The 13,806-nt window shown below is 49.2% G+C and overlaps 2 protein-coding genes across 2 annotated transcripts in view; one reads left to right on the plus strand and one right to left on the minus strand.

Annotated features, from left to right (window-relative positions):
- LOC140389586 (glutamate-rich protein 6) overlaps positions 1-5,337 on the plus strand; it is a 90,502-nt gene extending 85,165 nt beyond the window's left edge. The window contains exon 17 of the mRNA XM_072473846.1: positions 4,167-5,337. Coding sequence (XP_072329947.1) covers position 4,167 — 1 coding nt within the window. The 3' untranslated portion in view covers positions 4,168-5,337. The remainder of the gene's footprint in view (positions 1-4,166) is intronic.
- A 477-nt stretch (positions 5,338-5,814) lies between these two features.
- Positions 5,815-13,806, minus strand: part of LOC140389589 (thioredoxin reductase-like selenoprotein T) — a 43,357-nt gene continuing 35,365 nt past the window's right edge. Inside the window, exons 4-6 of the mRNA XM_072473848.1 lie at positions 11,166-11,253; positions 7,775-7,928; positions 5,815-6,203 (exon numbers count right to left, since the gene is read on the minus strand). Of these exons, the coding sequence (XP_072329949.1) occupies positions 7,810-7,928; positions 11,166-11,253 (207 nt within the window). The 3' untranslated portion in view covers positions 5,815-6,203; positions 7,775-7,809. The remainder of the gene's footprint in view (positions 6,204-7,774; positions 7,929-11,165; positions 11,254-13,806) is intronic.

A 13,806-nucleotide genomic window follows, 5' to 3' on the forward strand; every position in this document is an offset into this window, starting at 1 on the left:
GGCCCAAGCCCAGCGAGCCGCCGTGGGCGGTGCTGATGCGGTTCCACTGGTTTGCTGATCGAGAGTGTGTGTTAAGGTGGGCCAAGAAGGAGCGGAGCAGCAGGTGGGAGAACGCAGAGGTTCAGATCTACCAGGATTGGAGTGCGGAGGTGGCGAAGAAGGAGGGCCGGTTACAACCAGGCGAAGGCAGTGCTGCACAGGAAGGGGGTGAAGTTCGGTATGCTGCAGCCGGCGCGTCTGTGGGTCACCTATAAGGATCGACACCACTATTTTGAGTCCCCGGAGGAGGGTGGGCCTTTGTTTAGGCCGAAAAACTGGACTCAGACTAAGGGTCGGGGATATGGGGTCGCGGTGGAGGGATGGTTGGGTTGTGTTTCGAGGGGGGGTTCTTTGTTTTTTGGGGGTTGATTGGGCATTGTTTTAATTAGGTCCGCTGGGCGGTCTTGTGGGGGTGGGCTGCTTGGGGGGTCGATGGGGGAGGTGGGGCCCCGCGGGGGGGGGGGGGGGGGGGGGGGGTCCTGAGTTGGGGGTAGTGGGACCGGGCCTGGAAAGGGTGCTGCGCCAGGGGAGGCCGGGACGGGCGAGTGGAAAGCGCGGGCTTTTTTCCCCCGCGTTTAGGGCTGAAGGGGCAGGGCCGGAGCTGGGAAGCAGGGGCGTTATCTCCCACGCTGGGAGTGGAATGGACGAGATCCCGCTTGGGGAGGGGGGGGGGTGGGGGGGGTTGGAGAGAGTTGCACACGGGGGGGGGGGGTCGATGGAACGGCGGGGGTGGCCGGGGTCAGGAGTCAGCTGACTTACGGGAGTGCAATGGGTGGAGTAATGCAGCCAAGGTGGGGCCCTAGCCCGGTGGGGGGGGAGAGGTGAAAACCGGGTTGCTGCTGGAATGGCTAAGGGGAAGCTGGAGCTGATAGAGGTCGGGGCGGGGGTCTGCCACTGTGGGGAACGGGCCGTGCGGGCACGTGGCTGGCCTAGGAAGGGATATGGCTAGTCGGCGGGCGGGTAGCCCCCTGATCCGGCTGATAACCTGGAATGTAAGGGGACTGAATGGGCCGGTCAAACGGGCCCAGGTGTTCGCGCACCTGAAGGGGCTGAAGGCGGATGTGGCCATGCTTCAGGAGACGCACCGGAGGGTGGCGGATCAGGTATGGTTGAGAAAGGTGTAGGGCAGGTGTTTCATTCAGGTTTGGATGCAAAAAATCGGGGGTGGCGATCTTGGTGGGGAAAGAGTGTCGTTCGAGGCGTCGAGCATTGTGGCAGACAATGGCGGTAGGTATGTGATGGTAAGTGGCAGGGGGAGCGGGTGGTGTTGGTCAATGTATATGCCCCGAATTGGGACGATGCGGGGTTCATGCGGCGTATGCTGGGCCGGATTCCGGACCTGGAGACAGGGGGGGGGGATTTCAACACGGGTGCTGGATCCGACATTAGATCGCTCTCCGTCTAGGACGGGCAGGAGGCCGGCAGCGGCCAAGGTGCTGAGGGGGTTCATGGACCAGATGGGAGGGGTGGCTCCATGGAGGTTTGCGAGGCCGGGGGGCAGGGAATTTTCATTCTTCCATGTTCACAAGGCCTACTCCGGATTGACTTTTTTGTCATGAGCATGGCGCTGATTCCGAGGGTGGAGGATACAGAGTACTCGGCGATAGCCATTTCTGATCACGCTCCGCACTGGGTGGACCTCGAGTTGGGGGAGGAGAGGGACCAGCGCCCGCTGTGGCGCCTAGAGGTGGGGTTGCTGGCAGACGAGGAGGAGAGCGGGCAGGTCCGTAAGTGTATAGAGAGGTACCTGGAGGCTAATGATAATGGGGAGGTGCAAGTTGGGGTGGTCTGGGAGGCGCTGAAGGCGGTGGTCAGAGGAGAGCTGATCTCCATTAGGGCACACAAGGAGAGGGCTGAAAGGAGAGGGAGAGGTTGGTGGGGGAGATGGTGAGGGTGGATAGGAGGTACGCGAAGGCCCCGGAGGAGGGATTGCTTAGAGAGCGGCGTAACCTCCAGGCTGAGTTTGATTTGTTGACCACCAGGAAGGCGGAGGCGCAGTGGAGGAAGGCGCAGGGGGCAGTATATGAATACGGAGAAAAGGCGAGCCGTATGCTGGTGCACAACCTTCGGAAGCGAGAGGCAGCTAGGGAGATCGGGCGAGTTAGGGTTGGAGGAGGGAACACGGTGCGAAGTGCGGTGGGCATCAATGGGGTCTTCAGGGACTTCTACGAGGAACTGTACCGGTCTGAGCCCCCACTGGAAGAGGGAGGGATGGGTCGCTTCCTGGACCGGCTGGGGTTTCCGAGGGTGAGGGGCAGGTGGCGGGTTGGGCGGCGCCGGATGGGTTGGAGGAGTTGGTCAAAGGGATAGGGAACATGCTGGTGGGGAAGGCGCCGGGGCAGATGGGTTCCCGGTTGAATTGTATAAGAAGTATGTGGACCTGCTGGGCCCGCTGTTGGTAAGGACCTTTAACGAGGCAAGGGAAGGGGGGCCCTGCCCCCGACGATATCTAGAGCGCTGATTTCCCTGATCCTGAAGCGGGACAAGGATCCCCTACAGTGTGGGTCATACAGGCCGGTCTCACTCTTAAATGTAGACGCAAAGTTGCTGGCAAGGATTTTGGCCATGAGGATAGAGGCCGCAGGTCACACACGAGGATCAGACGGGGTTCGTGAAAGGGAGGCAGTTGAATACCAATGTACGGAGGCTCTTGAATGTTATAATGATGGAAAGGGAGGCAGAGATAGTGGCAGCGATGGATGCGGAGAAGGCCTTTGATAGGGTGGAATGGGCATACCTGTGGGAGTGTTGGAAAGGTTCAAGGAGGGGTTCGTCAGGTGGGTGAGGCTGCTGTATGAGGCCCCGGTGGCGAGTGTGGCGACGAACAGAAGGAGGTCAGAGTATTTCCGGCTACACCGGGGGACGAGGCAGGGGTGTCCCCTGTCCCCCTGCTCTTTGCACTGGCGATTGAACCTCTGGCCATGGCGTTGAGGGAGTCGAGGAACTGGAGGGGGCTGGTGCAGGGTGGGGAGGAGCATCGGGTGTCACTATGCGGATGATTTGCTGCTATATGTGGCAGACCCGGCAGGGGGAATGCCGGAGGTGATGAGGATCATTAGGGAGTTTGGAGATTTCTCCGGGTACAAGCTTAATATGGGGAAGAGCGAGTTGTTCGTAGTGCACCCGGCGGACCAGGAGAGGGGAATTGGTGAGCTCCCGCTAAAAAGGGCGGAGAGGAGTTTCAGGTACCTGGGGGTCCAGGTGGCTAGGAGCTGGGGGCCCTGCATAAGCTTAACGTCATGAGGCTGGTGGAGCAGATGGGAGGAGTTTAGAGTAGGTGGGACGAGCTGCCACTCTCCCTGGCGGGGAGGGTGCAGTCAGTTAAAATGACGGTGCTCCCGAGGTTTTTGTTCCTGTTCCAATGCCTCCCCATCCTGATCCCTAGGGCCTTCTTCAGCGGGTTAACAGGAGCGTTATGGGGTTTTGTATGGGCGCAGAAGACCCCGAGGGTGAGAAGGGTGTTCCTGGAGCAGTGCAGGATGGGGGGGGTGGGTTGGCGCTGCCCAACCTCTGTGGGTATTATTGGGCTGCCAACGTGGCAATGGTGCGTAAGTGGGTGATGGAGGGGGATGAGGCGGCATGGAAGAGGCTGGAGATGGCGTCCTGTGTGGGCACGAGCCTGGAGGCGCTGGTGACGGCGCTGCTGCCGCTTCCTCCAACGAGGTACACGACGAGCCCGGGTGGTGGCAGCTACCCTCAAAATTTGGGGGCAATGGAGACGTCACAGGGGGGGAAGTGGGGACCTCAGTGTGGTCCCCGATTCGGGGAACCACCGGTTTGTCCCGGGGAGGATGGATGCAGGGTTTCTGAGCTGGCACAGGGAAGGCATTAGAAGGATGGGGGACCTGTTTGTGGACGGGAAGTTCACGAGCCTGGGTGAGCTGGAGGAGAAATTTGGGCTCCCCCCAGGGAACACCTTTAGATATATGCAGGTAAGGGTGTTTGTTCGGCAGCAGGTGGTGGAGTTCCCTGGTTGTTAATAATTATAAATAAATTAAGGTTGTTAATTTATTATTTATGTATATGTGGGGGGGGGGGGGGGTTGTTCTTTTCTTTTTGTATTTTGTTTGTTGGTATTTTGTGAAAATTTTAATAAAATTACTTTTTTTTAAAAAACATTATTTCAGATGAAGCAGAGGGAAAATAAAGTGTAAGTAAATTGCCACGGAGAGCAACACAACATATGAAAGTTCAAAATACACTCCATTGACAAGACATTCTTGCATCATGTGTACTCAAAGATTGAAAGCAATTCAAATCTTTCAGCAGTATGAGGAATAACGGTACTTTTCTTTATTTTCATATGTGGAGCTATGACTAAAAGGTTTTTTTTTTTCAAAAAGGGAAGGTATCAAATACTCTTTAAAAATAAAGTGCATTTTCTAATGGATTTAAGATAGTACAGAATGCAAAGATACGTGCTATTTGAAATCATCTATATTGAAGAAAATATTATACAGCAAGTAAACTCAAGCTTCAAAAGTCACATGCCGACGATAAGTCTTTCAGCACAGCGACCAAGTACAAATAATCTGTTTGAAAATCCAATGCATCACAATGCAACTGATTCTACTGTAAGACAAATAACTTTGTATTTTGTGATGTTATCCTCGTTTCTCACCATCGTCACTCACCCTATCTCCCCCCCCCCCCCCCCCCCCCCCCCCCCACCCCTCAAAAAACTTAGATGGCGGGATGAGAAGATCTGTTGAGAATTTATGACACCACAGGGCATAGTGCCCTAGGGCTACTCGGGTTTCTTTCCATCTATCCCTCAAAGTGTCGGGAGTGGTAACCAATAATTCACTGAATTGACTTATTTTATATTCCATTTGATATTGCAAATTGATACAGACTGTTAGAAGTGGTCTGGGGTATTTTAGAAGTATTCAAAATATCAATTGGGATTGTGTGCCTCATCTCAAAGTTCTAAATGTGCACCCTTCAAGGTGTTCAGGGAATGTTGTGGGTATCTCCATTTCCAACAAAACATAAGATGTGAATCAGGAGATTCACAAAGAAATATCTGACACATTCGCAAAAGTTCATATCAAATTCTGCCGTACATACACAAATAATCAAAAGCCGATGGAAAAAAAAAAAATCCCAAAGCGCAGCAGTGGCATTCTCAAATTGAATTTTGGCCAACAAAAATGTGTCCTCCATTTTAATTCAAAATAGATTCAGAAATGCTGGCCACGTGATTTATTCTTTTGTTACTCCTTACAAATGAGTTCAATGGCCAGTTTATAGTTGATTCAAAATTGTCACGGACTAATTGTGCATTCCAATCAGGTTTCTTCCTCTCTGCCCTTTTAAATTCCAATTTCAACTTCTAACACGAAAGTGTGTTAAAACTTGATATTTTGATTCTTGTATCTGTTTGCCAATTGCCAATTGCCTAAGCTGAGTGTTCTCTCCTCTGGTTATATCATTCCATGTACAATCAAAGATATATTTAGACTGACTTTAGGCATTCCACCGATGTTAATTTTCCTACCTGGCTTGTTACACCTGAAGCATGACTGAAACAATTAAATCCCAAGTTTAGTTTCTTTAAAAAAAGACAGACAGAAATGGTTATTTGCTCCATCCGATGAAAACAGTGTTCACGCTATTTGGAAGCTCTGGATAGGGCATTTTTTAAAAAAGTGTTTTCCTTGTTGGCAAATATTTCAGGGTATAGTTTCAAATTAACAACACTTGTAACTACGGTACAAGATAAACCTTAGCCGACTCGAGGGGCCTTGAATAAATTTTCACCCGGACTACAGGTTAAAAGGCACCTGCATTTAAATTATAATTAAATTCTAAATTACAATATCAAACATAAAATTTATAGTATACCACTCATTTAAAACACAAAATAACAGTACTGTTATTTGCCATCTGTATTATTTGTTGCCACAAAGTCATATTAAATACATATAAAAAAAGAAACTATTTTCATATTACAATTTGATATATGTGCAGTACACTGCAAGGTGAACATGATCAGTGTATCCGAGCACTGAAGTCCTTTCCATTTTTCAGGGGAAGTTTTCAAAGGCTCGGTAGGACTGATGTGGGGAACATCCAGTCTGCACGAACAGTCAAAGCTGCTTTAAGTGCAGTCCTTCATAGCCATCAGCCTTACCCTTCTCAGAAAACGTCCACTAAAATACCTGCAGGATTAAAAAAAGGTAGAGTAAGAAATGAGAACATTTGCTTGCGCCTTTCAATAACTGATGTTACACAACTAGTTACGTACACTATAAAATACAAGACGTTGTTAATGCATTTAAATAGTGATGAGATGCCAATAGGTAGCCAAATAATTTCATGGTATTTATATCATCTATGTCACCGATATAAAATATTTCTCATGCATCGCCCCAGGTTTGCAAATCAACTGTCGGCTTAGCTCAACTGGTAGTATGGTCACCTGTGGGTCAAAGGCAGTGGGTTCGACACTCACTTGGTTATGAATCTAGGTTAATGCAATACTGAGTGCTAAAATGATTATAAGTGCTGTCCTTTGGATAAAATACTAAATCTGGAGGCAGCATGGTGGCGCAGTGGTTAGCACTGCTGCCTATGGTGCTCAGGACTCGGGTTCTCACGGTAGCATAGTGATTAGCACAGTTGCTTCACAGCTCCAGGGTCCCAGGTTCGATTCCCGGCTTGGGTCACTGTCTGTGGGGAGTTTGCCACTTTTCTCCCAGTGTCTGCGTGGGTTTCCTCCCACAGTCCAAAGATGTGCAGGTTAGGTGGATTGGCCATGCTAAATTGCCCTTAGTGTCCAAAAAGGTTGGGTGGGGTTACAGGGATAGGTGTGGGCTTAGGTAGGGTGTTCTTTCTAAAAAAGGCCGGTGCAAACTCGATGGGCTGAATGACCTCCTTCTGCACTGTAGATTCTATGAATCCTGGCCCTGGGTCAATGTCCGTGTGCAGTTTGCACATTCTCCCCCTGTCTGCCGTAGGTTTCACCCCACAACCCAAAAGATGAGCAGGTTAGGTGGATTGGCTACGCTAAATTGCCCCTTAATTGGAAAAAATTGGGTACTCTAAATTTTTTTTAATAAAAAGATTCATGGCACCATTTGAAATCAGGAAGCTGTTTCCTGGGTCCGAGCCAATTGTTCCCAAATATGACGAGCAAAATTAGATTAACTGGTCATTCATCTTCTGTATATTACTCCACTCTGCTTAAGTGGGGCCCTCAATTGGTGACAAACTATAATTCATTCATATATTGCAGCCTGTGTTCTCACCCGCACAAAGGTGTACTATCCCATGACTTGGCTTTCATATTCCCTGTAAATTGATTTCAAGATTCTCATCCTTGCTTCCATACACCTCGATGACCATGCCTACGCAACCCGTTTTGGCAACAGCAATTTATTCGTTGCCCCCTTCTACTATGCCATCCATGGCCACTTATCCAGTCAGAACCCCATAGATGTCTCTACACTCCACACATTCAACAATCCATGTTTGACCATGACTTCAAATGTTTTCCCTATTCCTCGCGATGATTTCCCCTGCTCAAAATCCAACTTTTTAAATAAGTACAGGGTAGGTGACTTTTTAAAGCAGTTAGTTCTGTTTCATTTGTACCTAAGAAAGTTGATGATAAAAAGTAATTTCAGTAAAATATCCCAAGGAATCAATGGTAGGCTGAAATGGGTGCCGTACTTAACAAAATATATTTTTCCAAATATAGGTCACACATTAAAATGTTAGGATTACTCACAGAAAAGGCTTTAATGCCTTAAGATCTAGCTAAGATCAATGAAGTGGGATTGAATCCATGTGTACATTGAGTTTCATTTCATTGTCCAGAATTTGCACAAGTTGTTGCATGGATGGAAGGTGGCCGGACTCGAGTTTGGACCACACTGGGACATCTAAAAGAGGAGAATAAAAAGCTTGTTCAACAATAACTATCAGTACCTTAGATATGACCAAAAGGAGAACGTTAGGCCTGATAGGATAACTAGTTCAAACACAAAACAAAATGTAGAAGTTATTTCCCAAAATAGACTTTTAATACAAACACACAATACTGTAATGAAGTTTTTGCACTGAGGCCAAGCTTTGCTGTGCAAATCAAGTATTATGCTACAAGAAGAAAAACATATTGGAAGAAAACATCCAATTCACAAGGGAAGCTACTGCTGAGAGTTACGAATCGATCTGATCATGTGGACATTTTGTGTTCAGGAAACTTTGCTCACTAATTTGTGCTAACATGATTTATCACACAGTTGAACCTAATTCTTCACAGACATGACTTTATGAAGAAGGCATTTATCATTCGTTACCTGCATCTAAATGCAGGTACAATTTGCATAAATAATGGTTCATCAGAAAATCTGTTTGAATATTGCTCTGCAACTGATGCCCCGGGATGGCACTTGTGCATTGATGGTAGGTTATCCTATAGAATGTTGCAACACAATTTCACTCACCCTATTATACACAATTGGCACTTTTTCAGCTGAGTCCTGAAGTGTAGAACAAAGAAAACTGGTGGTTTCCCCAGATATACTTGGCAATGAAGATGATGGGGGGGGGGGGGCGCAAAGAGAGTCTCCCTTTGGTGTCATCAGACAGCTAGGTCAAAAAAGTAATTTCCAAAAAAAAGGATAGCAGTTCCTTAACCCATCATGCCCTCAGAGTATTAAGTTTGGGGTGTCAGACCAGCCGGAATGGAGGATGGGTGTGATGGCGGGTTTGTTGCTTTTGCCTACTTGCTGGCTTGGCGGCGGATCCTGCTGAGGTGGAGGCAGGCGACATCACCCAGTGCCGCAGCATAGCTGGGTGACAATTGGGTTTTTGCATCTCGAAAAGGTTAAGTTCCCGATGAGGGGAGTGATTGACAAGTTCTATTGCAGATGGCGTCCGTTTATATATTTTTTTAAATTGTAGTACAGCAGAGAAAACATCAATTGTACAAAACAAAATCTTAATCAAATTGGATCTACTTTCACGACTGAAATGTATCAGATTAGAGATCTTGAACATCAAAGAATTTTTGCTTTAATTACTTGGGAGACAGATTACATTATTAGCCTATTCTTTTAGCAATAACGTGAAAGTCAATGTGTCCCGAAGAGATGCAGTCTAAATTACTGAAGAAAATAAGGTCAAAGTCTAAAGTTGCAGAACCCAACATTGAGCCTCATGGGCAGCACGGTAGCACAGTGGTTAGCACTGTTGTTTCACAGCTCCAGGGTCCCAAGTTCGATTCCCAGCTTGGGTCATTATCTGTGCGGAGTCTGCACGTTCTCCCCGTGTCTGCGTGGGTTTCCGAACAGGCACCTGAGTGTGGCGACTCGGGGCTTTTCACTGTAACTTCATTGCAGTGTTAATGTAAACCTACTTGTGACCATTAAAGATTATTATTATTAACGTGCCTCGTCAGAAGACGAGATGCTGACCTCGAGAATAGAGGTTTGCGTACTGGGGGTTGATGGGGAGAGCCAGACGGGATTTGTCAAAGGCAGGCAGTTAACGGTCAACGCCAGGAGGCTCATGAATGTCATCATGATGCCCTCCTAGGGGAGGGAGGTGAAGGTAGTGGTCGCTATGGATGCGGAGAAGTTCTTCGACCTGGCGGAGTGGGAGTATTTGTGGGAGGCCCTGGGGCGGTTTGGGTTTGGGCAGGGTTTGTAGGCCACTGTATCAGGCGCCAATGGCGAGTGTGCGGATGAACCGGGTGAGTTCGGACTACATTAGACTACACCGGGGGACAAGGCAGGGATGTCTACACTCCCTACTGTTGTTTGTCTTGGCTATAGAGCCATTAGCGATGACGCTGAGAGTGTCAAAGGACTGGAAGGGGATAGTCCGGGAGGGGGAGGAGCACAGGGTCTCATTGTATGCGGACGACCTACTCCTGTATATTTCTGACCCGTTAGGGGGGATGGGAGAGATTATGCAGATCTTAAGGGAATTTGGTTGGTTCTCGGGGTATAAATTGAATATGGGGAAAGCGAGGATTTTGTAAACCAGTCGAGGGACAGGAGAGGAGGCTGGGGGGGGGGGGGGTTACCGTTCAAAGTGGTGGGAGCGAGTTTTCGATACTTGGGAATCTCAGTGGCACGGGGTTGGGATAGCTGCATAAATTAAATCTGGCCCGGTTAGTTGAGCAAATGAAGGAGGACTTTCGAAGATGGGACATGCTCCCATTGTCGCTGGCGGGGAGAGTACAGACTGGAAAGATGACAGCTTTCCCAAGATTTTTGTTTGTTTTCCAGTGTCCTTATTTTTATACCAAAGGCTTTTTTAAAGCGGGTTAATGCGGTGATCTCTGGGTTTGTGGGCGGGTAAAACCCTGTGAGTAAAGAAAGTGCTGTTGGGGGTTGGGGGGGGGGGGGGTGGCACTGCCAAACTTTAGGGTAGATGCAGGATGGTTGTTCCCAATGGTGGGTGTTTCCAGAACCAGGGGTCACTGTCTGATGATACGGGTAGACCATTGATACGGGTAGACCATTGAGGACAGAGATGAGGAGAAATTTTGTCACCCAGAGAGTGGTCAGCCTGTGTAATTTGTTACCCCAGGGAGTAGTTGATGCCAAAACATTGCATGTTTTTAAGAAGCAGTTAGATATAGCACTTAGGGCAAAATGAATCAAAGGATATCGGGGAAAAGCAGGATTAGGCTACGGAGTTGGATGATCAGCCATGATTATCATGCATGGCGGAGTAGGCTCGAAGGGCTGAATGGCCTCCTCCTGCTCCTATTTTCTATGATGCATTTTGTGAAGGAAAAGCAAGGAACAGGCGCACACACTCAGCGGAGAGTTACTGAAGGGTTACGGTAAATGTTTGTGGATCTGTGATTGAGAATTACCCTTATGGTGAGTCAGGAAAGACACAAAAAGAAACAAATATTGGAACACCAGCAGAACAGGATGAAATTGTGATGTAAACAGCAATCAACTTTTTCTTCCTTTTCGCACTCCTGGAATTTTTTTTAAATGGCATTAAAATGACTTGACATTAATTGATGTTGACCTGTGCTATTCATTGATGTACAATTTAGCTCAGTTTTAGGATTATTTTCATCTGCTGGACTGCCATATCTAAATAGGAAACAAATGCAGTAAATATACAGTAGTGTCAATCTTGTGACTTACCATTTAATGTAATCTCAAATGCACCAGTAGACATACACTGATTTTCAATCATGTTACTAAGGAAGAATACCATCATACATGCATAGATCTGAATAAAAAAATAAAATAAATGCAGTCAGTTTTAGTACAATAGTTCTATTTGAAATATTTCCCAATATCCATTACATATCACAGCTCCACATTTCTTCTGTAGTTATGTTGTCTGAAGTCAGGTTAAAAATAGATCACAAGAAATGCATTGAAACAGACTCCCATGATTTATTGGGAGTGTAGATACTGCACAAGGCAAATGAATGGCACCAATAATAGGGGCAAGGAGAATATGGGGATATCCAGAACAGTCTACTTACAGTAGATTACAGATTTGAATTTGTGGTATATTATCACAACTAGTGATGCAGCAATTGATGTCAATATTTCAGGGCTGACTAAGACAATCAGCCCAGGACCTCACTGCTAATTACACTCCAGTGACTACTGTGAGAAAAGGGTTCAGTTGTAGTTGGCACCATGCTCAGCCATGATGCCATCCCTCAATAATCAGATATTTCCTGTTAACCTCACACAAGAAGGGTGACCACCTAGGCAGTTAAGGAATGATGATTTTGGGGACTTCTGGTTGCGGCGATGACCAGCTAAGCCGCACGTTTCGGCGGCTCCAGCTCAAACGGACCTTCAGGCTCTTTTAAGAGCCCCAACGGGGAATTTTTTCGGGACAAAACCCGGTGTGGGGTGAGACAACAGGGAGCCCAGGGAGCCCCGGGAGCCCCCCCCCCCCCCCCCCCACTCCCCCAGCGAAAAAGAAAAATATCCGCGGCGGCGGCCAGATCTCGGAGAATCCTCGAGGACAGGGGCAGAAGGAAAAAAGGAGCAAGATGGCGGTGGAGGGAGCCCATGCGACATGGGGACCGGACCAAGTCGAATTTTTAAGACGGTGTATGGAGCTGCTTAAAAAGGGTGCTGGCCCCGATGCTACAAGCAATTGAGGGGCTTAAGGAGACACAAAAGACCCAGGAGATGGAGCTCAGTGTGGTGGAGCAGAAGGTAACGGACAACGAGGACGAGATCCTGGGCCTGGCGGTCAAAATGCAGATGCACGAGGCGCTCCACAAAAAGTGTATTGAAGTCCTAGAAAACAGATCACGGAGAAAGAACCTCCGGATCCTGGGTCTCCCCGAGGGAGTGGAAGGAGCGGACGGCGGGGCTTACGTGGGCACGATGCTACGCTCGCTAATGGGAGCTGAGGCCCCCTCGGGCCCCTTGGAAGTGGAAGGGGCCCATCGGGTCCCTGCGAGGAGACCAAACGCTGGAGAACCACCCTGGGCGATGATCGTGCGATATCACCGCTTCAATGACAGAGAGGTGGTTCTGAGATGGGCCAAAAAGGTACGAAGTAGTAGATGGGAGAATGCGGTGGTACGAGTGTACCAGGATTGGAGTGTAGAGGTGGCGAGGAGGGCGGCGAGTTTTAATCGAGCCAAGGAGGTGCTACACAAGGTGGTGAAGTTCGGGATGTTGCAGCCGGCGCGACTGTGGGTCACGCACCAGGAGAGGCATCACTACGTCGAAACGGCGGAAGAAGCATGGACCTTCATTAAAAACGAGAAACTGGATCAGAACTGAGGGACTGATGTTGGAGGGGAAACGACAATGCTGATGTATATAGAGATGTAAATTGGGGAGGGGGGACACTGAGAAATGTGGGCGCCGGTGGGGGGGGGGGAAGAAGAGACATAGGCGGGGGATGGGGAATGGGAGTGGTGCGGCAGAGGGAGCTGCGCCACGAGGGGCGGGACGGCTCTAGAGAACACGGGGTTTATTTTTCTTGGTCCCGCGCCAGAAAGATGATGGCAGGAAGATAGGTGCAAGGTGGATGGGAGTTCCCCACACGGGGGGGGGGGGGGGGGGGGGGGGGGGGTCAAGGAGAGTGCGGGAGAAGCCGGGGTCAGTTGAAGTCAGCTGACTTTCGGAAGCAATATGGGGGGAGTAACCATGCTAGATGGGGATCTAGCGGGGGCGGGGGGGGATAACTGGGTTGCTGCTGCAGAGATCGAAAAGGAACTGGTAAAAGTAAAGGTGGTCGGGGCGGGAATGCGCCGCCTGGGGGACGGGTGGGTGTGCGGAACCGGGACGTGGGACTGGCCCAGAAAGGGTGATGGCTAGTCGACAGGGGAGTGTTCGCGCACTTAAAAGGACTGAAGGCAGACGTGGCCATGCTTCAGGAGACGCACCTGAAGGTGGCGGACCAAGTTAGGTTAAGGAAAGGATGGGTGCGACAGGTGGTCCACTCAGGGCTGGATGCAAAGAATAGAGGGGTGGCCATTCTGGTGGGGAAACGGGTGTCATTTGAGGCTAGGAACATTGTAGCAGACAGCGGTGGCAGATATGTGATGGTGAGTGGCAGACTGCAGGGAATGGAGATCGTGTTGGTTAATGTATATGCCCCGAATTGGGATGATGCGGGATTTATGAAGCGGATGCTGGGACGTATCCCGGACCTGGAGGTAGGAAACCTGATAATGGGGGGGGGACTTCAACACCGTGCTGGACCCAGGGTTAGATAGATCGAGATCTAGGACCGGAAGAAGGCCGGCAGCGGCCAAGGTGCTTAGGGGGTTTATGGACCAAATGGGGGGAGTGG

This window comes from Scyliorhinus torazame, chromosome 14, assembly GCF_047496885.1.
Source record: "Scyliorhinus torazame isolate Kashiwa2021f chromosome 14, sScyTor2.1, whole genome shotgun sequence".
Classification (NCBI taxonomy): domain Eukaryota; kingdom Metazoa; phylum Chordata; class Chondrichthyes; order Carcharhiniformes; family Scyliorhinidae; genus Scyliorhinus; species Scyliorhinus torazame.